This window comes from Catharus ustulatus, chromosome 28 (genome assembly GCF_009819885.2).
Source record: "Catharus ustulatus isolate bCatUst1 chromosome 28, bCatUst1.pri.v2, whole genome shotgun sequence".
NCBI classification, from domain to species: Eukaryota; Metazoa; Chordata; class Aves; order Passeriformes; family Turdidae; genus Catharus; species Catharus ustulatus.
The window spans coordinates 6,067,333-6,092,861 of record NC_046248.1 but is presented as its reverse complement, the minus strand read 5'-3'; the positions used below and the strand labels follow the sequence as shown (position 1 = coordinate 6,092,861).

Sequence of the window (25,529 nt, the reverse complement as noted above, 5' to 3'; positions counted from 1 at the left end):
TGCTCGACTGTTCATTAGCGTGAGGATAAACAGCCCCTCGTTTGCTCACCGCGCCCGGCTCGAGCTGAGCAAACTTGGGCAGGGCTGGGCAAACAGGAGCTGCTGGCCGGGTCTGCAGGGTCACTGCTGCGGGAGAGCTGTGCCAGAAACCCACAGCCGGCAGGGCTGGGCTGTGCAGGGTGTCCCTGCAGCACCACAGAGCCCGCTCTGCGCCCCTCCAGCTCAGCCCCGCGGGTTCTGCGCCCCTCCAGCTCAGCCCCGCGGGTTCTGCTCCTTCCAGTTGGATTTTTACGCTGGGATGATGCTCAGGGGGGAGCAGGAGGGGCTGGCAGAGCCCCCGGTGGTGCCTGCAGCAGTGGTGGCGAAAGGAACGCAGTGCTGCCTCCCCCGCCCTCCAGGGGGATGTATGTACCATCATTCCCGAATTTTGGGTGTCTTCTAGGGCTTTTTGCTCTGCCAACCCCTCCCCACTGCGAGCTGCGTGCTTCCCAGCCCAGCCCCTGTGCACATATATCTATATTTATATATTTGTGTGTGTGTGTGCAGGCATTCCCAGCGAACACAAACAAACAGAGCTCTCAGGATTTGTACACACAGGAGGAAGCGCTTCCTGCCCGTCTGTGCATCCCCAGCTGGGTGGGACTGGAGCTGGGGCAGTCCCGGTCTGCTGATCTTACAGTGAGGACTGGTTTTGTAGAATCAAAGAACCCCAGAAAGGTTTGGGTTGGAGGGAGCCTTAGAGCTCATCCAGACCCACCCGAACCATGGTGACACCTCCCATTGTCCCAGGGTGCTCCCAGCCCCAGTGTCCAGCCTGGCCTTGGGCACTGCCAGGGATCCAGGGACAGCCATATCTGCTCTGGGCACCCTGTGCCAGGTCCTCAGGTCCCTCAAAGTAAAGAATTTTTCCAGTAATTTTTCTCTGGAGGATCCCGCTGGGTCCCTCTGATGCCACCGTGGCTCTGCTGGGCACTGGCTGCTGCTCCAAATTTTACCATTTCTTTCAAGCCCGGGAGTAAACAAAGCAGTGCTAATAAATGAGAGGCACCATCCCGGCACTCCTCGTGTAATTGCAGTTATTTAATAACCTCCTTGTGACTTCAGCAAGGCAGCCAAAAATCCTTCCTTCCCTCCGAGGGCACAACGCTGGGGCGCCGCATCCTGCATTGCCACTCGCAACTGCTAATGAGCAATAAAGGCCGAGTTTGGGCAATAATTAAAGCTCCCGAGGGCTCCCATGTCCTCGGTGCTGGCTGCAGCCCCCTTGCACGGAGAAGGGGAGCAGTGCCACCCGTGCCATCCCTGCACAAGGTGCTGGCACGTCCCTGGCTGCCGGAGCATTGTCCCTGTGACCCCCTGCCCTGCCAGGGTTATTTTATCAAACACCCTCAGCACAGGCAGGACTCGCAGCTCTGATCTGCTCCATCGATCGGATCTCTTACCAACTCATGGATTAATTAAGTTGTGTCCCTCCCTGCTGCCAGGTCGGGGTGCTGGGGGAGGTGAGCAGGACCCGCACGGTGCCACCCTGCCCGGGGTCTGCAGTGCCACCAGGACCCCCCAGGCGTGCCTCGCTGTCCCCTCCAAACGGCGCACAGGGATGATTTGTTGACATCTCTGCTTCTGGTCACGATAAAAATAAATAAATAAGGGTGGAGAAAAATCCCCGTGAACATGAGTAATGGCCCAGGAATGAGCAACCCGAGATAAAACTGAATAATAACATGTCAAAAACTACACGATGTGGGTTTTTATTCCCCAGCGGAGTTTCCTTCCTGCTAATCCATCACTGTAGAAGATGCAAGATTACTGCTTTCACAAAAAACTCCGGGAGATAAATGTGAGTAAATTAGGGTTTATTATATTATTTAGGGCAATATAATTTCAAAAGTTCCCTTATTAAATTATTTATGCCCCTGGCGGTGGCTCAGCTGGGCACTGGCCCTCCCTGGTCGCCTCCCCCTGTGCGGGGTGGCCGCGCTGGTGGGTGAGGCGGGGACAGCGGTGGTGACAGCCATCGTGTCCCGTCAGCAGTGCCAGCCTGGGAGGATCCCCGGAGCGCCTGCCTGGCTCTGCAGCCCCCTGGGGGTGACATCCCCGCGACATCAGCGAGGGGCAGCAGCCCCTCGGGCCCCCCATCACCGCTGAACGAGGACGTGCCCTTGTCCTGCTCCTTCTCCCGCTGGCGCTTAAACAAGGAGTCAGGCGCTTTTCGGGAAATTGCAGCGAAATTACAGCCCCGTCCATAATGGAAGGCTTGTCCTCCGAGGGGAGGCCGGCAGGAGCCAGCAGCCCTGCTGCAAGGAGGATGGAACCGGTGTTTAAATCCGGCAGTGCAGGAGAGGGCAGGGCTGGCAGGGGATGAACGGAGCCCCGGGACGGGACAGGTGAGGGACGGAGGGACAGGTGAGGGACGGAGGGACAGGTGAGAGCAGAGGGACAGGTGAGAGCGGAGGGACAGGTGAGAGCAGAGGGACAGGTGAGGGACAGAGGGACAGGTGAGAGCAGAGGGACAGGTGAGGCACAGAGGGACAGGTGAGACACAGAGGGACAGGTGAGGGACAGGTGAGGGACAGAGGGACAGGTGAGGGACAGAGGGACAGGTGAGGCACAGAGGGACAGATGAGACACAGAGGGACAGGTGAGGCACAGAGGGTCAGGTGAGGGACAGAGGGACAGGTGAGGGACAGAGGGACATTTGAGACACAGAGGGACAGGTGAGGCCCAGAGGGACAGGTGAGAGCGGAGGGACAGGTGAGGGACAGAGGGACAGGTGAGGCAGAGGGACAGGTGAGGCACAGAGGGACAGGTGAGGGACAGAGGGACAGGTGAGGGACAGAGGGACAGGTGAGGCACTGAGGGACAGGTGAGAACGGAGGGACAGGTGAGAGCGGAGGGACAGGTGAGGCACAGAGGGACAGGTGAGGGACAGAGGGACAGGTGAGGCACTGAGGGACAGGTGAGACACAGAGGGACAGGTGAGAACGGAGGGACAGGTGAGAGCGGAGGGACAGGTGAGGCACAGAGGGACAGGTGAGGGACAGAGGGACAGGTGAGAGCAGAGGGACAGGTGAGAACGGAGGGACAGGTGAGAGCAGAGGGACAGGTGAGGGACAGAGGGACAGGTGAGGGACAGAGGGACAGGTGAGGCACAGAGGGACAGGTGAGGGACAGGTGAGGGACGGAGGGACAGGTGAGGGACAGAGGGACAGGTGAGGGACAGAGGGACAGGTGAGGCACAGAGGGACAGATGAGACACAGAGGGACAGGTGAGGCACAGAGGGACAGGTGAGACACAGAGGGACAGGTGAGAGCAGAGGGACAGGTGAGACACAGAGGGTCAGGTGAGGGACAGAGGGACATTTGAGACACAGAGGGACAGGTGAGGCCCAGAGGGACAGGTGAGAGTGGAGGGACAGGTGAGAGCGGAGGGACAGGTGAGGCACAGAGGGACAGGTGAGGGACGGAGGGACAGGTGAGAGCGGAGGGACAGGTGAGACACAGAGGGACAGGTGAGGCACGGAGGGACAGATGAGGCACAGAGGGACAGGTGAGGGACAGAGGGACAGGTGAGAGCGGATGCTGTGGACAGGAATTGAACGGGAGCAGCCCCGCTCCTCTTTGCCGGGACAGGTCCTTTCCCCCGGGCAAGCGGCGTCACCGAGCATCCCGGACGGGAATACCGAGAATCTCGGCTGGGAGCAGCCCGGCTGGGAATGTCACGGCTGGAAATGTCCCGGCTGGGACCGTCCCGGCTGGGAATGTCCCGGCAGGAATATCCCGGCAGGAATATCCCGGCTGGAATGTCCCTGCTGGAATGTCCCTGCTGGAATGTCCCTGCTGGAATGTCCCGGCAGGAATATCCCGGCAGGAATGTCCCGGCTGGGAATGTCCCGGCAGGAATGTCCCGGCAGGAATATCCCGATTGGAATGTCCCTGCTGGAATGTCCCAGCTGGAATGTCCCGGCAGGAATGTCCCGGCAGGAATATCCCGGCAGGAATGTCCCGGCAGGAATGTCCCTGCTGGAATGTCCCGGCAGGAATGTCCCGGCAGGAATGTCCCTGCTGGAATGTCCCGGCTGGAATGTCCCGGCTGGAATGTCCCGGCAGGAATGTCCCAGCTGGAATGTCCCGGCTGGAATGTCCCGGCTGGGAATGCCGCCCATCCCACGGGAGCAGTGCAGCCCTGCAGGCCATCCTGCATCCCTGGCATCCCTGCCCGTCAGCTCCCGGCCCCGGCAGCCGGCTAACGAGGCCCGAGCTGACAGAGGAGGATTACCCGCTCCCAGGAAGCCGGAGTGATTGTGTTTACTCCAGAACCTGGGCCGATTTACTTGTCGGTGCGCATCATTAATCTTCTTCTACAATCCCTTCCCCATCTGCTCCCACTTTTTAATGAACTGCCACTTGCCACACTCAATAAAATCAACGCTTTCCCAGGATCGCAGCAAGAGGGGAAGCAAGAGGCAAGGCAGGGAGGGAGGGGCGGAGATAAAGAGATGCACTTTGCTTTGGGAAGGTGTTTTCTCATCTACATGGGCAAACAGAGCGCGGCAGCTCTCCCTGAGACACTTTTGGCTGCCTTGCCCCGAGCCAGTCACAAATAACCACATCAGACTGTGCCCAACGCGAGCCGTACAATGCCGAGTGTCAGCCCAAGTTTGATCCCAGCTCTGCTGTTCTACACAATTATTTTCAGCGCATCAATACTGCAGGCGGCACCGAGATTGTAGTTTTCCAGCTTGCTGGCAGCTCTGGGGATTCATCCGATATCAGGCTATTACCTTCTGATTACTTTCCTTGGCAGCCAACCCGTTTGGAGCTGGCAAATAAACAATAGGGAAGAGTGTGATGGGGAGCTTAGCTTTCAAATTACACTTTTCAATCATTTGTCACACCAAAGGTATAATGAGTGTTTCATACAAAACTCAAAAGGCTGCGGGGCTGGTGGGGGGGCTTCACTTAATGTGGAGGGTGCCGGGTTTGGGTGGAGCTCAGAAACTTCATTTCCATTTCTCGGGATTTTTGTTTGTGGACGCGGCCAGCCCAGCTGAGCAGGACCAGTTGGAAAAGCTCTGTGCTGGGGAAAAGAGCCAGAAAGCCTCGGGAAGGGAGGGGAAGGACAGGACAGATGCCATCCCAGCACACCTGCAGGGACCTGCCCGCCCCAGGAGACGGCGAGGGTCGCACCTGAACTAATCCCTAAGCATTTGTTCCTTAACATTGCTCGGGATCAGAGAATCTCATGTTAATGTGGATTTAACATAGAAATCCATACGAGCCATTGGATACTAATTAAATGCCATCATTCTATTGATATTGTCGGTGTTTATTGCTCGCCGCAATTAGCGCCGAGCCCTCAGTGCCGGGGCACGGAGCATCCCTGCCCCTTCCCGGCACCACCTCCCGCCCTGCACGAAGTTTCCTGCGGCAGGCTCGGAGGAGAAGCTGCTTTGGGAGCCGGGAAGCTGCTGCCTCGCCCTCAGCATCCTCCCCGAGCTGTTTCAGCCCTGTCTCCTCGGGCTCGCAGTCCCACTGCCCGCATGTCAGACCAGAGCAAGGAATAGAAATCGCTCCTTAAAGTTCACAACCCGTCACTCCGGCTTTCAGAAATACAAGCAAAAATGGCAAAGCAGTAGGGGGAAAATCCATTTCTTTCGAGATGATCTTTCCCTGGAACATGTCCTGTTGATCTGCAGTCAGGGAAAGGCGAGTGTGTTTGTCTGAGATAGGAGAATCAGATCTGTCTGAACTCTTCTCTGCTCCCAACTGCCCCCTTCAAAAGAGCTTGCAGAAAAAGAAAAGCCTTGAGAGAGAAATCTCTCCTGTTCCAAGACCTTTCCTTTGGGAAGGTGCCCCCAGAGGGGGGACCAGCCCTCCTGTCCCTCTCCTGTGCCGGTGACAACATCGGGCAGCAGCCACGGCAGTGCGGGCAGGACCAGGCTCTGCCCGGCCGGTTTTGGGCTGGGTGCTGTGACCTCAAAGGCGCTGGGGGTGTTTAGGGCACGATGCTGCGGCCCCAAAAGCACGGGGAGCACACTGGGGACTGCAGTGACCTGTTGCATCCCGCCGGGGCTGAGCTGAGCACCCGTCAGGAGGCAGGAAGAGCCTTTATTCCGACAGGGATAAAAGGGCTTTGCAGGGCCAGCTCTGGCTGCCACAGCTCCACAGCAATGTGGGACAGACACAGCCCAGGGGGACAACAGCCAGGCCATCCTCATCACCGCGGTGTCACCAGCGGCGCGGGGACACGGCCGGCCCCGACCTGCCCTGTGTGCAGCCAGGCTGCCATCCCGGGAGGGGGGGACACTGCGGGGGACACTGCGGGGGACACCGGGAGCATCGCGGGGCCCTGCGGGTCTCATCGAGCCCCTCGCTAATTGCGGCGGCGCGGGGCGCGGCGCTGCCCGGTGCAGCAGTGCCACCTCCCGTCCGCGCCGCGGGGACAGCCCGGGGCTCGCAGCCCCCGTGCCCGTGTGCCCCCAGCCCTGCCCGAGACATCCCCTGCAGCACCGGGGCTGCCGCCACCGCCACCGGCACCTGCGGGGCTGCGGGGGCTGCTGCCCGCCCGAGGGGACACTGCGACATCCCCGCTAGCGGGGGAAACTGGAGAAAAACAAACACTCTGTCGAACAGAAAGGGAAAAACCAGCAGCGTGACCTATAAACATCTGCTCCTGCTCCCTGCAGTTACTGCAGAGAGAGAAACCAGAGATATTTCAGGCTGCTCGTACATCTGGGAGGGGGTTTGGGGTTTGCTTGCTTGCCCCACCCCCGGTCGCTTTCCAGGCTGTCAGAACCGAGGAGCCCCGCAGGAAGGATTAGAGTTAAACCTCCTGTCATTATGGAGAGGCAGTATCCCTAAATGCCTTGGAGAGACCTGCTGGGGGGGTCTGGAGGGACTCTCAGCCCCTTCCCAGCCCTGGGGAGCCCCACTGTGACGAGGGGACAGCAGAGAGGCGCTCGGGGCTCCTGTCCGGGGGCTGAGCCTGCTCCTGCCCTCACAGCTGCCTCCGCAGGCAGCAATAAAGGCAGAAATGCTGTGTGTTCACAATTGGTGGGTGATTCCCAGCAGGATGAGCAGCTCCCCGGAGGCAGCCCCGGCTGGAACCCACCCCACCTTGGGGGAGCTGCCCGAGGGGCTCCAGCTCAGCCAGGATGCCCTGGAGTGGTCCTGGATGCTCAGCCCTGAGTTACGGGGGAATTTCTCTGCACAGAAGGTGCTGCCAGGTCCTGCCCTCCCTTCGGTCAGGTGCAAGCGATGCTCTCCAAGGGAGGATGCAGAAAGGTGCGGGAGAACTGGGAAAGGCAGTGAGGAACAAAACCCAACTGGTGAAGAGCGTCGGGAAGCCCCGCTGGGAGCTCAGGAGAGGAGCGGGAAGCGGTTGGTGTAACCTTGGAGACGGAGACAAGGAGCCCAAGCGGAGGGAGCGCAGAGCCGGGGCGGGCAGCGGGAGGGAGCTCGGCAGGGACGGTGGGAGCCCCTTCCCAAAGCCGGACAGAGGGTCGGGAATGGAGCCCGTGGAGGGCCTGGAGGGGCACAAAGCGGTTCTGAGGAGAAGCCGTGCCAGGGACGGGGAGCAGGAGGGGGAGGCAGGTGAGACAGCGGGAGAGAGAAGCGAGGTGGGAGGAAAAAGGGAGAGAAGAGGGGAGGAGGCGGTGGTGCAGGAGCGAGAGGAAAGATCAGACAGGAGCAGGGAAGAGCACGGATAAAAGCTGTACCCAGGCTGCTCTGGCCACCACACCACAGCCAGAAATGTCCATGTTGTGAAGCAGTGTCCATCTGGATAAATCCTGTCCATCCTCCAGAGCAAGCAATGGCTGCAGCTCCCCTGGAACCTGGGCCGGCTTCTGCTTCTCTAACTTTGCATCCCACTCCCTCTTTGCTCCTTCCCTTTGGCACAAAGCACTCCCTCTTTGCTCAAACCTCCGGATTCCCTCCTGCCTGGCCCCCAGCTCGGCAGGAACTGGGCACAGCCACATGTCCCTCGCTCTTCCCTGGAGCCACTTCCCACTACCGGGCAAGGGACACCTCGGGTAACGCAGGGCATCAAACAGCCGCAATTAGCTCTGATCTTAATTACACACAATACTGATGAGCTCATCAATTTAATCTAATTAGTCTGCAGAGCTCAATTGCCTGTCCCTTTTTCTTAAATAATGCACTGTATAAGCCTATTATCCCTTTGGATACAACCTGTTCACTCCCAGGATCCAGCAGCCAGGCACGGCTGGCCTGGCCGTGTGCTCCTGTGGCATCTGTCACTCTCTGTCCCTGCCACCTCTGTCCCCAAGGAGGGGAGGGTGCTTTCCCGAGGGGATGCACCCACCCAGCACCCAGGCTCTGGAAATCCCAGGCTCTGGGCAGTGGTTGTCACACCTGGAGATCCCAGTGGGGCCCTCAGCCTCACCCCAGAACCTGCCCTGTCCCTGTCCCCGAGCAGGGATCAATGAAATCCCCTAAAAGCTCATAACTCCGAGGTAATTATAAGAAGCATCAATTACCCAGCTATGCAGGTTTCATGAATTCAATTAATTTGCATAGTGATCGATTGAGGCAGGGCCCCCGGGGCCCCGGGGAAGGGAGGACATTGTTCTGCACACCATTGATTCCACAATGTAAAACCAAAGCGCTCTCCCCTCATTCAGAGCTGCTCATTCAGCCATATTAACTTTCAGATCATTTATTTTTGTATGTCTTTCAACTCTGTTTGTTGCTATCACACAAATGCAGAGTATTACATTGTAGAGAATAATTGAATCAATACAGTCATGGTGCTCTGGGTCTCGCAGGCCCGCAGGAGCGCGGGAGCTGGCGGGAGCCTGTGCGCAGCCAGGGAGGGCTTGTTTCAACCTTTCCAGTGATTAAAACGCCCGCCTGGCTCTGGATTAACTTTCTGCACCGTGTGGTTGTTATTGTTTCGCTGGGATGGGAGCGGGAGATGCTGGAGAAATCCATGGAGAGGCTGCTCTCACTCCCCAGCACCCCGAGGCTGCATGTCAGGGTGCAGACCCAGCCAAGCCCTCCTTCCCCTCGCCGTCCTTCTCATTGCAGGCGGCCACACGCAAATCAGGGCCTGGGAGAGAGGAAGAAGCCCCTTGAAATGAAAAGGCACGGCATAAAGGAAGAATCCTTCAGATTGAAATGGCTCTGAAAGGAGACGGGTTTTAATTCCGCCTCCCCTCCCACTGGGATATTAGACAGCTAAATAGCAGCGCGCCTGTTTCCTTCAGATAACCGGCTCCCAATGAGCACCGTAATTGTCGCCGGCCCCTCTCCGGTGCCGCGCCGAGCAGGTCATTTACCGCCCGGCACACGCAGCTAAACACAAATCCGTTTTCCAAGGGAAATTTCTATTCTTATCTGCGCTCTGCAAGAGGGTCGCACGCGGCCCCTGTTAATTGAAGCTTTGATGTTTGTTGGAGGAGGCCTCTGATCAGCTCCGAGGGCTGAGCCGCCACCGCGCGCCTGCGCCCACGCGCCGGGCACTGCCAGGATGGCCACGCTGGGGAGGGAATCCTGGCAAAGGAGGAGGCAGCATGTCCAGCTCACCTTGGTGACAAAGCTGAGATACCCCAGGGCCACCTGTCCCCAGCCCCAGGCCGGTGGCCCAGGCAGGGCCGAGTGTGCGCCCAGGGCCCTTCCTGTGATCCGGTGTCTTCTGAGTGCTTTGGCTCGTTTGCTGCAATATCCTCCAGCAAATCAAGCATCCCCTTCTTGGGATGTTTTCAATCTGTTTTATGTTGATTTTAATTAAAGAATTTGAAACTGAACAAACAGTTCGTAGCAGGTGGCCATACGAGTGTGAAATAAGCAAACTGTTCTCTCTGCCACAAACCCCACCAGTAAATTCCTTCAAATTAATCCCAGCCTCTGAGAGGCTGCCGGCTCTGTCTGAAGCAAGCCGGGCTCTGCTGTTCTCCAAATATTTGCCTTCATCCCAGTGCCAGGAGCTGGGGAGCAGGGATGGACAGAAACCGTGTTCTCGGCAGGGATGCTGTCCGCCCACCTTCACTCCCTGAGGGCAGGAGGGTGGATTTCCCACTGGGAAAATACTGCACCATGGATTTGGGAGGGGATCCTGGAGGCTCTCTAACACCACCAGCATGAACCCAACACGAACCCATCCAATCCTCCTCCTCTCCCAGGGCAGCACTTTCTGGGCAAGCATCCCTGCTCTGCTCCAGGACATCCTCACAGGCAGGAGCTCCTGCTGTGACCTTGAGGGAACAGAGGGAAAGGCCCCTGCCCCGGTAACAGTCCCTGCATATTGATGGCCCTCAGGGAAGGCAGAGGTGAAGCACAGATGCCCACAAGCTTTTCTTCTTGTAAGGCTGTGCTGGAGATAGTGAGGGGAGAAAAAAAGCGAGGGAGAAGAAACGCACACACACAGGCTGCCCTTCATCTCACACTCCTGCCCTCGCTCAGAAACCTTATCAGCATCTGTGAGAGATCACGTTTTGCCCTCTGGAAACGCCAGCAGAGAGGAGCTGTCAGCTCTGTTGGTGGCCTGGGTTCCATTTGCTGTCCCAAAGGTACCCTGGTGCAGGGGCATCTTGTGCCCTCAAACCATTTGTGTCTCCCTCCTGCTCCCCACCTCACTCACTCTTCCCACTGCTCCAGCACAGCCAGGGAAGAAACAAATCCCCCGTCACTGGGCTCCCACCCCAGCTTTTGGTCCCAGCAGCATTTTGGGGAGGAAAGCAGATCTCACCTCAGCCCAGCCACGGAGCAGGAGGCCACAGCTCCCCACTCCATCCCTGGGTCACACTCGTGCACTGATCCTTTCCCCCTGCAATGCTCAGAGCATGTTTAACATCCCACCTTTCCTGTCTGCCCTTCAGGGTGACCCAGAGCTCCCGGGAGCCCGCGCGCGCCCACGCCGGCAGAGCTACCCAGATAATTACAACATGTTCCACTTCCCTGGGATTACCCACAGTTTTCCTTCCCTTCCCCTCAATAAATATGGATGCACAGCTGCTGCTGAGCAGAACCAACAGAGGGGCAGGCTGCGAGGCTGCACATCCCTCCCTCCATGCGCTCCCAGTGCTGCCCCTGTCCCGGATTCAGGCTTGGAGGCGAGCGGGTGGATCAGGATTTTCCTCCCCAAGTGCCAGGCTCAGGTGTCTGCCAAGACAAAAGAATGCTAACAAACACCTGGGGAGGAAGATGGGATTTAATAGAAAATGAGGCAGCACAGCTTCTCCTGCAGCCTCGCCCCAGAGCCTGGAAGGAAGCGTTGAGATTAAAGAGCTGAACACTTCCCGTGAAGGCACCACGGGAATGCCACATCCCAGTGCTTCCTCCCGGCCTTTAAAGGAAAGGATATGCTCTGCTCCATTTATTAATCTCCTAATCACTAAATTAATTTCCATCTCAGTTACAGCACGCTCGGAGTCTATTAGTAAATCCTGGCCTGGCTGCTTGGCAACTTTTGTTGTAAGATTCCTATTAGATCATGTTTCAAACCGGCGGAGATGGAGCAGTTATTATCTTAATAAGTCCAACATTAAAGGCGCTGCAGTGGCGATGGGAGCGCTCCCGCTGCTCAGCACACCTGGATCCTGCATCTCCCACCTGCCAGAGCCCACCCTGCACCCTGAGCATCCCTGGCCAGCTCCGTGCCCTGCTGTCCTGCTCCAATCTCCTGCTGCCCTTCATTCCAGAGCCTGCTGTCATTCTGGGGAGGAACAACCACGAGGGTTTGCTCACTCAGCTGTGAACTGATTTTTGCCCATCCCATGGGGCAGTCCCTGGAGGGGCAGGGCAGAGGGGCATGGGGCAGGATGGGCTGTGGGGGGCTCAGGGCCAGCACAGTGGGGCTCAGGGTCAGCACAGGGGGCTCAGGGCCAGCACAAGGGGGCTCAGGGCCAGCACAAGGGGGGCTCAGGGTCAGCACAGGGGGGCTCAGGGTCAGCACAGGGGGCTCAGGGTCAGCACAGGGGGGCTCAGGGCCAGCACAGGGGGACAGAGGCAGCCCAGGGGGGCTCAGGGCCAGCACAGGGGGACAGAGGCAGCACAGGGGGGCTCAGGGCCAGCACAGGGGGACAGAGGCAGCACAGGGGGGCTCAAGGCCAGCACAGGGGGCTCAGGGTCAGCACAGGGGGCTCAGGGTCAGCACAGGGGGACAGAGGCAGCACAGGGGGACAGAGGCAGCACAGGGGGGCTCAGGGCCAGCACAGGGGGACAGAGGCAGCACAGGGGGACAGAGGCAGCACAGACAGGCACTGAGTGCCCCACAGGAGCTGTGCCAGCTCTGCAGTGTGCCCACACCAGCTCCCCTCTCCCCCCTCGCTGCCGCGCCGCACGCCGGCTCCTCCGGCTCATTGGCGTGAAATTTAATTTGCAGCAATCAGCTGGAGGTGAGGCAGGCGCTGAATTAGCTCGACGTGGTGCTCTCGCCTCCGCCCAGGCCCCCTCCCCGGCTGGCAGGAGGTCCCCTGGCTGTCCCCCAGCCCAGAGCATCCCACCAGGGGTCACCCAGCACTGGGGACTCGGAGCTGCTCCGGATCCACGGAGGGTGAGTTATGGCGTGGCTGGATGCACACATATTCTGATAAGGAAGAATAATAACTTGTCAAAGATACATATGATATGTGTTTTCTTTCCAGACAGAATATATATTGGGATAATTCATCAACTTGGACTGGCACTGGCCAGGAGAGAGACAGAAGAGAAAAAGGAACTCAATAAAAAGGAGTCAAGGCAGAAAAGCCCCTTGGCAGTGAGTGCTGTGTCCCTGCAGGATCCCCCTGCTCCGAGCCGTGGCTGGCAGGGACTCCTCAGCAGCTCCACAGGAATCTGGAGTGCAGCCACAGGGATGGTGGGCCCTGATCACCACGGTGGGCTGGAGTGAGCCCAGCCCCAGCCACGCTATGGGGAGAGAAATCTGAGTGAAAAACTGGTTTGGGCCAGGGAGAGAACCTGAGCAGCCTCAACCCACCCAACTGCTGCCAAACCCTGCCCTGGGCTCCCAGCACATCCCTCCTGAGCAGGAGTGTGGCACAAACACCACAACACCCAGGGAGGAAGGCTGGCACATCCCAAACCAGCACACCCAGCCACTGTGGGAAGATGCAGAAGGGGTTTGTAAAGTGATTTGTCAACTGACAAGCAGAAATATATTACCAATTTAGGCCTGTGATTTGCCTGCAACTTTTTTATCCTTGAGATGTTGTTGAACAGATTAAAATGTCAGCTTTGATCCATGCATTTGGATGGGAACATAAATATTGCTGGCTCTTCTCCTCCCGGCCAGCACCTGCCCCAGGTGAGGGTGCCCAGGGGTGCTGCCCGGCCGTGCCCACTCACATCCCCATCCCTCCCCACTAGCAGCAGCCCCAGGAATGCCAGGATGGCACGGCATGGCCTGGAATTACCCTGACCTTTCATGTAGGAGCTTGGCTGGACGTGCCCATGTTTTAAAGTTTGTGTGAGCACAGGCTCGGCTGGAGAGTGCAGGGCAGATTTTGGATGTACATCCCAAGTGTGGGATGAGCCCCTGGGACAGTCCCAGCCCCAGCCACATCAGACATGGCCTGCACAGAGCTGCACCAGCCAAGCACCTGCTGCAGGAGCAGCGAGCAGAGATCACTGTGCTGCGTGATTTCCTGATGCAGAAATGTGCAGCACCACTCCATTTCCAGGCAGGGAAACCAATGACTGTCTGCTGGCTCCCCTCTCCTGTTTTCCCCTCCTTCCCACCCTCATTTGATCCCGCTCCATGTGGCAACATCAAACAAGTGTTGAATATTTTAGCTCCTGTGAAATATTTATATTATAACGCGCGGAAGGAAATCGGTCGCTTCCAGGCCATGTAAACATCTGCCTGGGAACAGCTGGATCCCTGGCAGTGCTGGGGGAGCACAGGGCGGCACAGCTGCTGCATTCCCAGGTATTTAAAGCCCTGAGAAGTCCAAGCATCACGTGTGGGGCAGGGCAGGATCTCAGAGCCCACACCTCTGCCAAGGGCTGCCCAACCCTGACCTTAACACTCCCCCCAGGCAGCTCCTGTGCCCTGTCCTGGAGGAGGATGGGCAAAGGGGGTGCCCTGAGCCCCAGAGGAGCGAGGGCATGGCGAGGGCCTGGCCTTTGCCCAGTGACTGGAGATTAATTGAGGCCTGCCATTAAAATGTCACCGAGAAAATTATTAACTTAAGGTAAACCACTTCCACGCGTCAAAAGCAAAGGCAATCAGTCCCAGGCATGTCCCCCTAGGAAATTATGTGGAGTAATTAATCAAAAAGCTAATGAGAAATGTGTTTTCTTTCCCAGCCTAACACCACATCATATTCTTATTAGCCAAGGTTATTACAATAGTAATCATGCATGCTCCGAGTTCAGATTGGGTTTTTTGCTCCACTGCCACCAATTTAGAAAGCCATTAATGGGAAAGATAAACCCCGATACACCGAGCAGCCCTTTGTGTTTGTGTGCCCACGGGTGCTCCTCGCCACACACCACCTGCCACACATCCCTGCCACCCCATCCCAGGCCAGCCCTGCCCACCACAGTGCCCCAGGGATCTGCTGGATCCCCTGGCATCCTGCTCTGCATGGAAATCACCCCCCAGACTCCAGCTGATGTTGTCACTGCTCACAGATGGACTGGGCACACAGGGGATGGTGTGATTTGTGAGCACCCTGTTCTGGCACTGCTCATCCCTTCTCCAGACCTGTTATTAAACCTCATTCAGATGCCCAGAAGGACCTAAGTTGTTCCATAAATCTGGCTGCAAGCAGGTAATGTGCTGCTGCAGCAGGGTCCCCCTGGGCCCAGCTCGGAGCGCAGCCACCTGCCAATCTCAGCAGCCCCAAAATGCAGCGTCAGCAGCCGGCGCGGGGAAACCGGCCCTGCTTGGTATTCAGCATTAAATAATTCAGCCCCCACAGAGAGACAGGGGAGAAGAATGAGCCTGACAAAAAATATAAAGATTTCCTATGCCCCGTTAAAAATGCATTGACCTGATTAGCTCACTGGCAGGATGCTGAGCCACGCCAGAGCCGAGCAGGGAATCCCAGTCTGCAGCACCAGCGGCACGGAGGGGACCTTGGCAGGCAACAGCCACTGCACAGAGTGCAGCAGCACCTTCCCTGCTTTGTTTCTGGGTGTGTTTTCATGCTAAATCCCTTTTTCTTGCTTGCACACACATGACACGTGGGAGATGTTGCTGCAGGAGGGCCTTTTCTTCAGAACCACAGAATCATTTCCGTTGGAAAAGACCTCCAAGATCATCAATTCCAACCTCTGAGTGATCAGCACTGAGTGCCGTGCCCTGTTATTGCACATCCTTGTCCCACACCATCCCTGTGCAGCTCCCTCGGGGCTCCGTGGGCAAAGCCAGGGGTCAGAACCCCCTGCCTGCCCCGAGGGACCCTGCTGTGCCCCGAGCATCCCCCCGAGCCCCCGCACCACTGCCTGCCCCGAGGGACCCTGCTGTGCCCTGAGCATCCCCCCGAGCCCCGAGGGACCCTGCTGTGCCCTGAGCATCCCCCGAGCCCCCGCACCACTGCCTGCCCCGAGGGACCCTGCTGTGCCCCGAGCATCCCCCGAGCCCCCGCACCACTGCCTGCCCGCCTGCCGCGCTGCCGAGGGATCCCCGCAGCCTCCCAAGGATGCTCGGCAGTTCCGGCTTTGATGTGAGGATTAATGAGAGCTGACACCGCTGGAGCAGAGCCTTCAGAAGCCCAAAGGCAGGGCCCGGGGCAAGGCTGGAGGGGACGAGGCTCTCCGAGGCTGCCTTTGATTGCTCCGTGCTCGGCTTCGCCTGCGGGACGCGCCGGGCTGGGGCTGCCGGGGTGTGACAGGCACGGCCGGGGTGTGACAGGGACGGCCGGGGTGTGACAGGGACGGCCGGAGTGTGACAGGCACGGCCGGGGTGTGACAGGCACGGCCGGGGTGTGACAGGCACGGTCGGGCTGTCCCGGGGCTGGTGGCTTCAGCGGGACACGGACCCGTGCCCAGAGCCCTGGCTGGCCCCTGGGGCTGGATTCACACACCCTGCTGTCTGTCCTGGCGAGGATGTCACATGGAAGCCACCAGGGCTGCTCCGTCCTGGCTGGCACCCGGCACAGGTGAGTGAAGGGCACAGGTGAGTGAAGGGCACAGGCACTCTCCTGTAGCGTTGGATGCACCTGCCCAAAAGGGATGCAGTGTTCCCAAAAGGATGCAGTGTTCCCAGAAGGATGCAGTGTTCCCAGAAGGGATGCAGTGTTCCCAGAAGGGATGCAGTGTTGCTAGAAGGGATGCAGTGTAGATCAGGTGTTGCTCCAGCAGTAAACACCCTGCAGCAGGAATTCCACATTATAACTGTGGAGTGCTTTAGAGCCATAATAACCCAGCAGTTCTGGCCCGTGTGTAATTAGCAGCTAATGGATTTCTTCCTAAAGGGCTGAAGGCAGAGAGGGCTCAGCTCTGAGTGCTGCAGCATCCAGGGCTCTGTCCCCCTTCTGATGAGGACATTGATGGGGGACCGTGGAGAGCCCTGGGGAGCAGTGCTGCCAGCATCCAACTATCCCAGGCATGGGGCAGTTGTGGCCTGGAGCTGCCGGAACCTTCCACGGGCTGGAAGAAAGAAATGCTGCAGTTTGAATTCTTCATCAGTTCAGTTAGTGCAGTGAAGGGCCTCTGCAGCCTCCTGCTCCTAGGGGGACAAGCAGACACTGACAGAGACCCCATTCTATGGCAGGGACACGGTGCTGTCCCCAGGGGTGGCTGCAGGGACACTGAGGCACAGGAAACCTCCCCCACCCCTGTGTGCAGCTGGGCACGGCTGAACCATGAGCCCCATTACCCAGGGCCTTGCTCCACCCGCCAGATAACGCATCTAAAACGTGTTTACTTCCATCCAGGCTGCTCCTCAATCTGATTATTTATCTCCCGTTTAGCCTCTGACAGATCAAAGGCTCGGCGGAGGGGAAGCGGAGCCGGGCCGCGCATGAAAATGAGCCTTGATACATAATTAATTAACATAAAACAGTTTCATTAGGAGACGGTGTTACATGGCTGTTTGTCTTAAAAATTTAAGCGGTGTAAAGAGCACGGGGGAAAACACACCTTGCTGCCAGCCCCTTTCAGGTGCTGCCCATCCCAACCCAGCTCCAGGTCCCATCAGGAGGGGCCAGAGCGCGGCCCCCTCTCCCCGAATCCCGTGCAACATCTCCTAGCCTTGATTATTAATCTGTTTTTAATTCTATTAAGAGATAGCCAGGAGAAAGAGTATCAATTTTAGATTAACAAGGTTATTAGCACTTAATTATGTGAGGTGTCTTCGTAATTGAAAAGGAAAAGAGGAAGCACCATAAATATCCCGGGCCCCGAGCTCCTGGGGGTTTGCGTGTGGCTCTTTATTCACGAGGCTGTGGAACCATAAATATTAAATATCTGGTGAAAAAAAATTACAAGGCAGAGAGAGGATGCCCTCTGGATATTCCGGCGCCGAATGTTCTTGCATTTACAAATATTCATTAGCTGGGATCTGCAAAGTTATTTCCACCAAGACTCGGTGAAGGAGGAAGAGAGAGCGAGGTTATTGAAAAAAAAAATAGAGTCTAGAGTAAATATTATTAGTAATTTTTATCTCTGCGTGTCCCTAATTATTCCATAATTAGGGAAAGTGCACATATGCATATACAATCACTAACCTGCCAGTCTCAGGGATTCTCACAACCAGCCCCGCTGCGGGATGGAGTCACCAGGGAAACTCTTCTTCCCCAAAAAGCAATGGGGTTGTCTGTGCCTGGGGGGACCCCACTGTGCCCCACACCCAGGTGCTCCGTGCTGGAAGCCCAGGATGATTTAGGGAACCACCTAAAATCCGCCCTGTCTCTCAAACCAGCACCAGCTCCGCTGAGCACCCACGACCTGGAGCTGCAGCTGCTGCTTAGAGAGACATTAAATGACAAATCTCAGGCTCTTTTTAATTAAAAAATAATAGAACTCAGCAGGAAACAGAGCAATAACACAACACTGCCAAAATCCACTTTGCTGGAGCTGTTTAAAAAACAACAGGCAAGAGGCAGCAGTGGGGAGAGGCCACGTTCACCTTTGTGGGGACAGGTGACAGGACAGGTGACAGGACAAGTGACAGGACAGGCAGGGGGGCTGAGGGTCCCCTCCCACCAGCCCCACTCCTTTGGGCACAGGGCTCCCAGGGACAGGCGGTGTCACGCCCCAGGAATTAAGCTCTTAATCTGAACTAAACACATTACCACGAGCTCATCAACAAAAATCTAATTACGCTGCGCGAGGCCAGGCTTAATTGCTCGTCCTTGACAGGAGCAGTGCCCATGGAAGCCCAGGAGCCAGCGAGAGCCTGGGATTGGAATTATCCTGCTCCCCAGAAAAAGCATAAAAGGAAAATGGGGGGAAAAAATACGGCTGTGCAATTAGCATAGAAACACCAGAGAAATCAGCTCGCTAATTGCTGGGGGGAGATGCAAAGGTCATTAGCAGGGATGGGGAATATGCTGGGATCCCCCAGGCTCCAGGGGTCACACAGGCAGTGGCACGAGCACAGGGACTCCAAAAAGAGGGAAAATGGCTTAAACCCAGCTTTTGTCACAGTAAAGACACGCTGGGGCAGATTCCAGCCTGGCCCAGCCTCCCCCAGCAGCGCTGGGCTCCTCGTTTGCTGCTCCCACTAATGAGGAAATGGAGATGCAGGAGGTGGCTGAGCCCCGCTGCCTCCCCCGCACGCTCCTCCCCGACTTATCACCAGTCACAGGATGTTTACAATAATTTTTAATTTGCGCAATTATTAATCATTTTTCTATCTGTCTCATTTGCATAATAATTACTCTGCTTGCCGTTTGCCATGACTGTGAATGACAGTGGTTTAAATTAAATTAAGATTTTAATATTCATTTTTTTGGGTTAAAGCTAATCAAAGTTGCTGCTCGATGCCAAGACCAGGGCTCTGCCCTTCCAGAACCGCTAATGAAGAGATCCAGTCCCGGTGTCACTGCTCCATCTCCATCACCCAGCTCACCCCAGAGGATCCTGCAGTGTTTTCCAATTGCTTTGCTGCAAGAGCTGCTCAGACAAGGCCACAGCAGGGACAGGAGATGTGGGATGCAGAACAAGGGCACAGGGACAAACCCAGCTCCCCTCTCCCCAGGCAGCACACGGGGATGGGATCAGGGAGTTCATCCTGTGAACCCCTCCTTTCCTCACAGATACCTCTTAAAATATCTGGTAACAAACAGGTAACAGATGTATAAATCCAGCATTGTGATGAATCAGGAGGTCCCCAGGGCAGTACCTCTAAAATTTTAAAACCCCAGCCTCAAAATCAGCTCCAAGAGCAGAACCTGATGCTATTTTCAGGTCCTAAGCACATTCTGTTTAGTGCCTGCCAACATTTAAAAGTGCTTTTCCTCCTTAAGAGCAGCTTACAGTCCCAAGTGTGACACGAGCCAGCTGCTGGCATCTGCGGCTCTGCAAGAGCAGCCACTGTCACCAAGCAGGTGAGGAAGGCACCAGCATCCAGCTCTGCTCACAAGGGCGAATCCAATCATTCCACAGCAGGTTCTTTACATCTCCAGCAGCACTCAGATTAAGTGAGAGCAAAAATGAATGTGTCAAGTGGAACTGCACTTGTTGAGGCTGCAGCTGCCTCGGGCTACAGGGGAAATGGAACAGGGCTTGGTGACAGAAGGGGGAAGCACAACTGGAAGCACCTGGCTGGAAATGTGCTGCCACCTCACACCACCAGCCCTGCTCCCAAACCACCTGCCTGCCCAGCAGGTGCAGCAGGGCTGGGAATGGTTCACCCACTGGAAAAACCACACCACGCAGAATGGAGTACAAAAAGAGAGGTGTTATTTACAGGGGAACACACCATTCCAGGGCTGCTGGAAATGTTACACAGGGATGGAAAACAGGGAAGTCCCAAGAGTCTGGCACTCCAGAGCAGACTTTGCTGCTATCCCTCCCACCCACGGCCCTCCCAACGCTGGAGAATCCCTGCAAAGAGCGATCCTGCCCTGCCCACTGCTGCAGCCGAGGCATCTCCATGGAAACTGCTGCCTGCATTTCATCCCTGCTGCCTGGGACCTCAACAAGAACAACTGTATTTATTTCCACAAGTGCTTTCTGGCACATAGGGATTAAGGGAAGCTCTGCCCAGCCTCCAGCTCTGAGACTGACAAACCTGGTCACAGAAGGAAGGGTTGTTACACCTCCCACCAGAGCGAGCCCCAGGCATGGGGGAAGTGCTGAGATCAGCCCCAAATCCAGAAGGGTCTGGGGGGAGCAGCTGCTCCAAACTATGAGGGAAGCAATTCCAGGTCTGAAGTCGTAATTCTCCACACATTTCCTTCCACTAGAAATGGAGCCCTGAAGAATTGCTGAGGCTTCTGAAGATCTTGCTGCCCAGTGCAGCACTGCAGGTCGCTCTTCCAGTGCCTGAGCATCCCCTGCTCAGTTTTCTGTTTGGACACGGTCAGGAGAAGCTGAGTTTGAACTTTCCTGCACATTGGTCACTCTGGCATGTACATGGCAAAACAACTGCATAAACTTAACAGAAGTTCAGAAGTTCAACTTAACCTGAGTTCTGGAGCAGACTGACCCACTGCAGGAGGGCAACTCTCCCAAGCCCAAGCGTTCAGCAGATTTTCACCTGAGATTTAGGACACCTGAACACTTGGGAAATGCTCTCAGAGGTCAAAGCATTTGGCATAGAACAGAAGTTTGTCAGAAAACAAACAAGAAGTCAGTGTCCTCCCCAGAGAGCTGGAGGCTCTGGCTGGCAGGGAAATCCATCCTTGCCTGCTGGAAGATGCCCCAGTGGGTTGCCGAATGCCAAGGACAGGGCTTGTTCCAGGGACAGCAGCCATTCCCAGGGCTCTGGCAGTGGGTGGTGTCCATGGGTCACTGCAGGACTCTCCACTACATGTCCTCCACACTCCACTTGTAGGCCAGCTCCTGCACCGCCTTCTTGTTGGCAATGCGGGCAAAGCGCTGCTGCTCAAACCCGTTGGACCTGCAAAGGGACACCCAGGTGACAGGAGCTGCTGGGCAGGAGCTCTTCTGACCACTCCAAGTTTTCCACTAATCCCTCTAAAGTTCCCCACCTCCCCCTGTCCCACCTGTCCCATCACTCATTTGTAGCTGCCAACACCCTCACTCATCCCATAGCTGGGAACTCCATAAACAAAACTCCTTCATTGCTACTGTTATTCCAACAGGATCAAGTACCTGTCCACACCGTCCCAGCGATGCCCTGGCCAGATGTTAAACCTGTTGAGTGGAGGTGCTGGTCCCTTGTACCTGGGCTTTTCTGGAACACAAAGAGCAGAACAGCTGGTTTCAGCACAGGTGGTCACATCCTCACATCCTCACCCACCCAGGAGGTGTCTGCAGGTAGAGAGCACAGGCTCCTGACAGCCAGCCAAAGGCTCCCTGTGACAAACTGCTGAGTTTTCAGTCACCAGCCCTGCTCTCCCAGCTAACAACTCCTGGAACTGTTACTGGTAGCAAGCCAGTACCTCCAGAGTCCAGAAGTCTCCAGGACTCAGCTGCTCCAGCAGCCTTTGGCTATTTACTGAACAGCAGCTGCATTTCTGCACTGCTGACACCATAAACCACACACAGATGTAATCCAGAGCCAAACCTTTCTCCTTGTTCTCCTTGGCCTTCCTCTTCTTGATGAGAGCAGCCATGGGGTCTCCTTCCCTCTCCTGTTCCCTCAGCATTCTATCCAGGTCCTGGTCATCGATGTAGCGGGCCAAGGGCTTCTGCATCTCCTTCACTGCATCCTCCACGTTCTGCTGCTGCTGCCTCTCCTGTGCCAGCCTGGAAAACACACAGTGTCACCCAAACCCAGGCCATCACTCCTTGGGACTTGTTCCATTTGCAGGATGGGTCACACCCCTAACTCCCACTGCCTGTGCAGCCTTCCCAAAGCACCTCCAGCAAAGGGATGGGTTTTCACACGAGGAACACGCGCCGGTCCCAGGCTCAACCTCAGAATGAAGTCAAATGCAGCACCACCAGTCTGGCAGCAGACACAAACTGAAACCAGGACATGGGAGGCCCAAGGACTGTGTTTAGGAGTCCCTTACTCACCCTTTTCCCCACTTGGCATACTGCTCTTCCCTCTTGGCCTCTGCCTCAGCCTTCAGCCTCTGCTCCAGCTGCTCCTGGGCCAGGTTCCTCTTGCGGCCAGACTTGTCTCGGAACACGGTCTGAGCGTTCCGGGATTCCTCTGGCAGGGACAGATGCCTCAAGTCACACATTTTGGAACAATTCAATGACTTTAACTGTGACTTCTCTTTTGCTTGTCCTATTCTGCCAAAGAGCCTGCCACCCAAAGGCAGGCAGGATCTCAGCTCCTGCTTTTCCCTGCTGCCCCACACAGACTCTCATTATCCATCAGCTCCTTCAGACTTGCAGAGCAAAAGCATTTCACACTCCCTGTGATTCCCCTGGCATTGCTCTGAAACCCCCATGTGGAACAGTGACCCTGGCCAAGGCTTCCAGCAGCACGTGCAGCTGCAGCTCCACAGGGATGCCCCTCAGCAGCACACCAGTGCCAGGGCCTGACAGAGCAGAGGAGGAGAGGGGGAGCTGGGGCTTGGGCTGTGTTCACACTCTCACCCTCCAGGTGCTTGGTGCTCCTCTCGTGCTTCCGCAGCTCCTGCTTCTCCCTCTGCAGCACATCGGCCGACACCAGGCCAGCTTTGACCCCGGATGACATTGTCTTAGCCTGGAAAGCACACAAAGCCCACAGCTCCAGCTGGCTGGGAGAGGACAGCCAGGGAAGGCAGAACGAGGGGTGACCCAAACCACAGGGACAGGACAGGGACAGCTCTGCTAGAGCCACTTGTACTAAAACTTCCCCAGTTTGTCAGTCAGCTGGAAGGGAAAGGGACAACTTTACCTTCTTGGGGGAGCCCGGGGGACTCCGTGACCTGTGCTGCTCCTTCGGGGCGGGCGAAGTCCGTCCTGGAGGAGATGGATCAGAGAGTGAGGATTTGCTGATTCCTCCAGAAGGATCACGCTCAGGGGATCCTGTGCAGCTGCCCACCATCCCAGGGAGTCCCCAGGGGGACACAGCGTGTGACGCTCACCTTTCCTTTGGCTCTTTTTCCCACTGGGGGACCCCGGCCTCTCTCTCCGAGGTGACAAATCCTGACACTGCCGCCGGGGAGGGGACAGATCTGGGGTGTCATGACGCTGTCTCCTGGGAGGTGACAGATCTGGGGTGTCGTGTCGCTGTCTCCTGGGAGGGGATGGATCAGGGGTGTCATGGCGCTGTCTCCTGGGAGGGGACAAATCTGGGGTGTCGTGTCGCTGTCTCCTGGGAGGGGATGGATCAGGGGTGTCATGACGCTGCCGCCTCCGGGGAGGTGACAAGTCTGGTGTGTCATGACGCTGCCTTTTGGGAGGTGAGGGGTCAGGGGTGTCATGACGGTGTCTCCTGGGAGGTGACAAGTCTGGGGTGTCATGACGTCGTCTCCTGGGAGGAGATGGGTCAGGGGTGTCGCGGCGCTGCCGCCTCCGGGGAGGTGACAGATCTGGGGCGTCACGACGTTGCTTTTTGGGAGGTGACAAGTCCGGTGTGTCATGACGTTGTCTCCTAGGAGGGGATGGATCAGGGGTGTCATGTCGCTGTCTCCTAGGAGGTGAGGGGTCAGGGGTATCATGTCGCTGTCTCCTGGGAGGAGATGGGTCAGGGGTGTCGTGTCGCTGTCTCCTGGGAGGGGATGGGTCAGGGGTGTCATGTCGCTGTCTCCTGGGAGGGGATGGATCTGGTGTGTCGTGTCGCTGTCTCCTGGGAGGGGATGGATCTGGTGTGTCGTGTCGCTGTCTCCTGGGAGGAGATGGGTCAGGGGTGTCATGTCGCTGTCTCCTAGGAGGGGACGGGTCAGGGGTGTCATGTCGCTGTCTCCTGGGAGGGGACGGGTCGGGCATGTCATGGCGCTGCCGTCTCGGAGGAGAGAGCTCTGAGGAGCCGTTGTGTTTCCCTGCTGGCTCTGGGGAGTCGTGGCGTCGCCTGTGAGGGCAGAGAAGGTGACAGTGAGCACCCTTTGTGTTCGGTTTGTTTGGAAAAAAAACAGGATCCACACAGCTGGGAAGTTGGCCAAGGCTGGGAACAGCTTTGAGTGTGGATTCTGCACCCCTGAGCCTCAGCCTTCCCAGAGCAGATCCCAGAAACCCTCCAAGGCAGCCTAGATCCCAGCAGAGCTGGAATTTGAGAGTCTCCACCACCACCATCACTCAAACTCACAGAGATCATCACCCCAATCTCCCTGGAAGTGCCACTAACACCCAGAGCTGCCAAACCCCTGCCCCAGGCAGCAGGGAAACGTATCCAGAAGTACCCACATTTCCCAGTAAAGCACCTGGAAAGTTCAGAACCAGACAAACCCAGAAAGACAGAGTGAACCAAGAGCAGCCCCCATACCTTGAGGAAGACTTGGCAGGTCCTGAAATATCCGAACTCTGCGAGTCCTCGTCTGAAAGAAAACAATTGGAATCAATTGGAATCACCATCATTACAGCTCTGCACAGCTCAGAAGCCCTCCAGCATCTCAAGAATTACTATTTGGTATTATTTTTAACTTGCATCATTGTTTGGAGAAACCAAATATTAGGGAAAGAGTGGAAGGAGCTGCTCTCACCTCCTAGAAGCTTCCACTTGGCGTTTGTTCGGAATTCCTCCATGAGTTTCACCTCCTCGGGGCGTTCATCAATGAACTCTGCCACCTGCACACAGCACAGCGAACACCAGGGGCTCACCAACAGGCACAATTCCCACTCCCCACAACCACTTAAGCCCAGCAATCCCAGGCCCTCTGCCTCGTTCCAGCAGCTGTTCTGGAGCACAGAACCACCGTGCTGGGTACGTAAAGAACGGGCTGGTTGATCCGCAGGGAGCTCACTCGTCCTTGTAGAGCTCTGAGCAGGAATCCCACCCATCCCTGAGGCAGAACACACCAAAACACAGGGCAGGGAGAGGCGCTTTAGCAAGTTCTCCCCAAAGGGAGACACGAGGTGACCCTAAGAACAGACTGAGGGTGTGAGACCGCGTCTGACGGGACTCCCCGCTCACCACAGGCATGTCCCCCTCGTCCTCCTCCTCCTCCTTCTCCGGGGCGGCGGCGATGCTGTTCCAGCTCACATCGTCATCCACGATCCGCATCCTGGGAGCGGGGACAGGCGCTGCCGTCAGGACCCGGCAGAACGGGGGGATGTGGGGCGGGGAACCCTGGGGAGCGTCCCGGCCCCGGGGGACTCGGAGGGGAGGTTTGGACAGGGGAATTTCGGGGGAGCGCGCTCGGGGGGGTTCCCCGCACAGGGCCGCTCCTGCCGCGCCCTTCCCCAGGGACTTACCCGGCTCTGCCGGTGCCGCCCGGCGGCTTCTTCTTGCGGCGGCGGCGGGGCTGGGCGGGCTCGGCGGGGCCGCTCAGGTACCGCCGCAGGTACTCGGCCTTGGACACCCCCGGCGCCGCCATCGCGCTCTGACGACAAACGCCGGCGCCGGCAGGAAGGGGCGGGGCCTGGGCCTGGCGGGCCGGGGATGG

General features: G+C 57.1%; 1 protein-coding gene and 1 long non-coding RNA gene across 3 annotated transcripts; one reads left to right on the top strand and one right to left on the bottom strand.

Annotated features, from left to right (window-relative positions):
• The first annotated feature begins 15,954 nt into the window (after positions 1–15,954).
• Positions 15,955–20,505, top strand: LOC117008066. Its single transcript, XR_004420246.1, has 2 exons — positions 15,955–16,073; positions 18,880–20,505. It is a non-coding gene; the product is annotated as an uncharacterized LOC117008066 (long non-coding RNA).
• BUD13 (BUD13 homolog) lies at positions 19,800–25,483 on the bottom strand. Of its 2 annotated transcripts, XM_033081567.2 has the most exons (12): positions 25,339–25,483; positions 25,058–25,148; positions 24,627–24,711; positions 24,410–24,461; positions 23,444–23,998; positions 23,073–23,404; positions 22,883–22,947; positions 22,600–22,708; positions 22,069–22,207; positions 21,614–21,795; positions 21,199–21,280; positions 19,800–20,983 (listed from the first exon to the last, which is right to left on the bottom strand). In XM_033081567.2, the coding sequence occupies exons 1-12, from the start codon at positions 25,458–25,460 to the stop codon at positions 20,890–20,892; spliced, it is 1,908 nt and encodes a 635-aa protein (XP_032937458.1). In that variant the 5' UTR covers positions 25,461–25,483; the 3' UTR covers positions 19,800–20,889. The 2 variants fall into 2 exon arrangements, with proteins under 2 accessions (XP_032937458.1, XP_032937457.1); XM_033081566.2 differs by having other exon boundaries at positions 23,073–23,998.
• Positions 25,484–25,529: the final 46 nt, after the last annotated feature.